At 49.5% G+C, this 1,387-nt stretch overlaps 1 protein-coding gene across 1 annotated transcript in view; it reads left to right on the top strand.

Moving 5' to 3' along the window:
* The first annotated feature begins 453 nt into the window (after positions 1-453).
* slc9a5 (solute carrier family 9 member A5) overlaps positions 454-1,387 on the top strand; it is a 99,419-nt gene continuing 98,485 nt past the window's right edge. The window contains exon 1 of the mRNA XM_056279407.1: positions 454-722. Within this exon, the coding sequence (XP_056135382.1) occupies positions 558-722 (165 nt within the window). The 5' untranslated portion in view covers positions 454-557. The remainder of the gene's footprint in view (positions 723-1,387) is intronic.

Genomic DNA, 1,387 nt, shown 5'->3' with positions numbered 1-1,387 from the left:
GGGAGCAGGATGTGGGTAAATGGGATTTTGGGGATGTTAAAAAAAAATGAAAGAGTCTTTCAACTGTAATTGTTCAGTTCGAACAACAATTACAATTACAGTTGTTTTCTTTGGGGGGGGGGGGGTAATTAAACAAAATCTCAGCAGAACACGCTGTGCTGCTCCTATTTGTCCACTAGATGGCGCTGATGTAAAATAGAAGACGGTCTGCCCCAACTTTCTTCACAGCGTCTAGAGTTTTCTAAAGCGTGTGGAATTGTAGACCAGACCAGTTTGACTTATCACGTCTCTCTCTCTCTGCCGTGGGAACTGAATTATCTAGCCATGGCGTGCTGGATGGACATTTATTCCACAGGCCAGTACGAAATGACAGATTTTTCCATGTGAGGTGATGTCATTCGTGTGACGTCGAGGCGGGGGCCGTCCCCGGCGGCCCGATGCTTCCTGCTCGTTTTAAAGGCTTCAGACGGGAAGGAGCGTTTGAATTGACGGGGTCCAGACACCGACGACGCCGCCACAAGCTCTAACATTCAGTCCGGCTGGAAGGATAAGCAGCCATGGTTTCCGTCGTCTGCCGAGTCCAGTACCTGGAGGACTCCGACCCGTTCGGCTGCACCAACTTCCCCGAACCTCGGAGACCTCCGTCCGTCACTCTGGATGAGAACTTGGCGTTGAGCGAACAGATCGCAGGGATCCACAAACTGCTGGAGGCTCCTCTCAAGGTGAGTAGTAAAAAAAAAGCAATGAAAGACAGACAAGGTGAGGAGGTCCGGACAGGTGAGGAGGTCCGGACAGGTGAGGAGGTCCGGACAGGTGAGGAGGTCCGGACAGGTGAGAGGCGCCAGGTGTGCTGACCCACCTGGCGCCTCTCTGGTCGAGGCATTCCCCGCTGCACACCGACTGTACGGAGTCGTTCGCCTTTTGGTCACAGCTTGTTGCGGCACACGTCTTCTGCAGATCCGATGGAAATGCCTTCCGTCGGGAAGCATGCTGAACCGCGGTCCCCTTGGAGGTCATACTTCCTTTCTTTTCACGATGCCAGCCGACGATGACGCGACACGCCGTGGCATTTGAACAATTACTGCACGCTGTCCCAGATTTTATCTTTTATTTAATTAAGCAGGTGATTTCATTGATCTTGGGCAAGCTCTTCACTGAGAAAGACGTGGCCAAGGAATGCTGCAACATGCAAGAGTTAAACAAAACATATATATATATATATATATATATATATATATATATATATATATATATATATATATCCAGCTTTGCACACGAAGACAATTGGAGCCGAAATCTCTTGATTATGTCAACAAGTTGATGAGTCTTGCAGTTCCACCGGAGTCCCCTTTGGATCAGATAAAGATTGGAGACCGCTCGTCCCACC

Source organism: Lampris incognitus, chromosome 4, assembly GCF_029633865.1.
Source record: "Lampris incognitus isolate fLamInc1 chromosome 4, fLamInc1.hap2, whole genome shotgun sequence".
NCBI lineage: Eukaryota > Metazoa > Chordata > Actinopteri > Lampriformes > Lampridae > Lampris > Lampris incognitus.
Note: the sequence above shows the minus strand (reverse complement) of the source record. Positions and strands in the feature narration are given on the sequence as shown.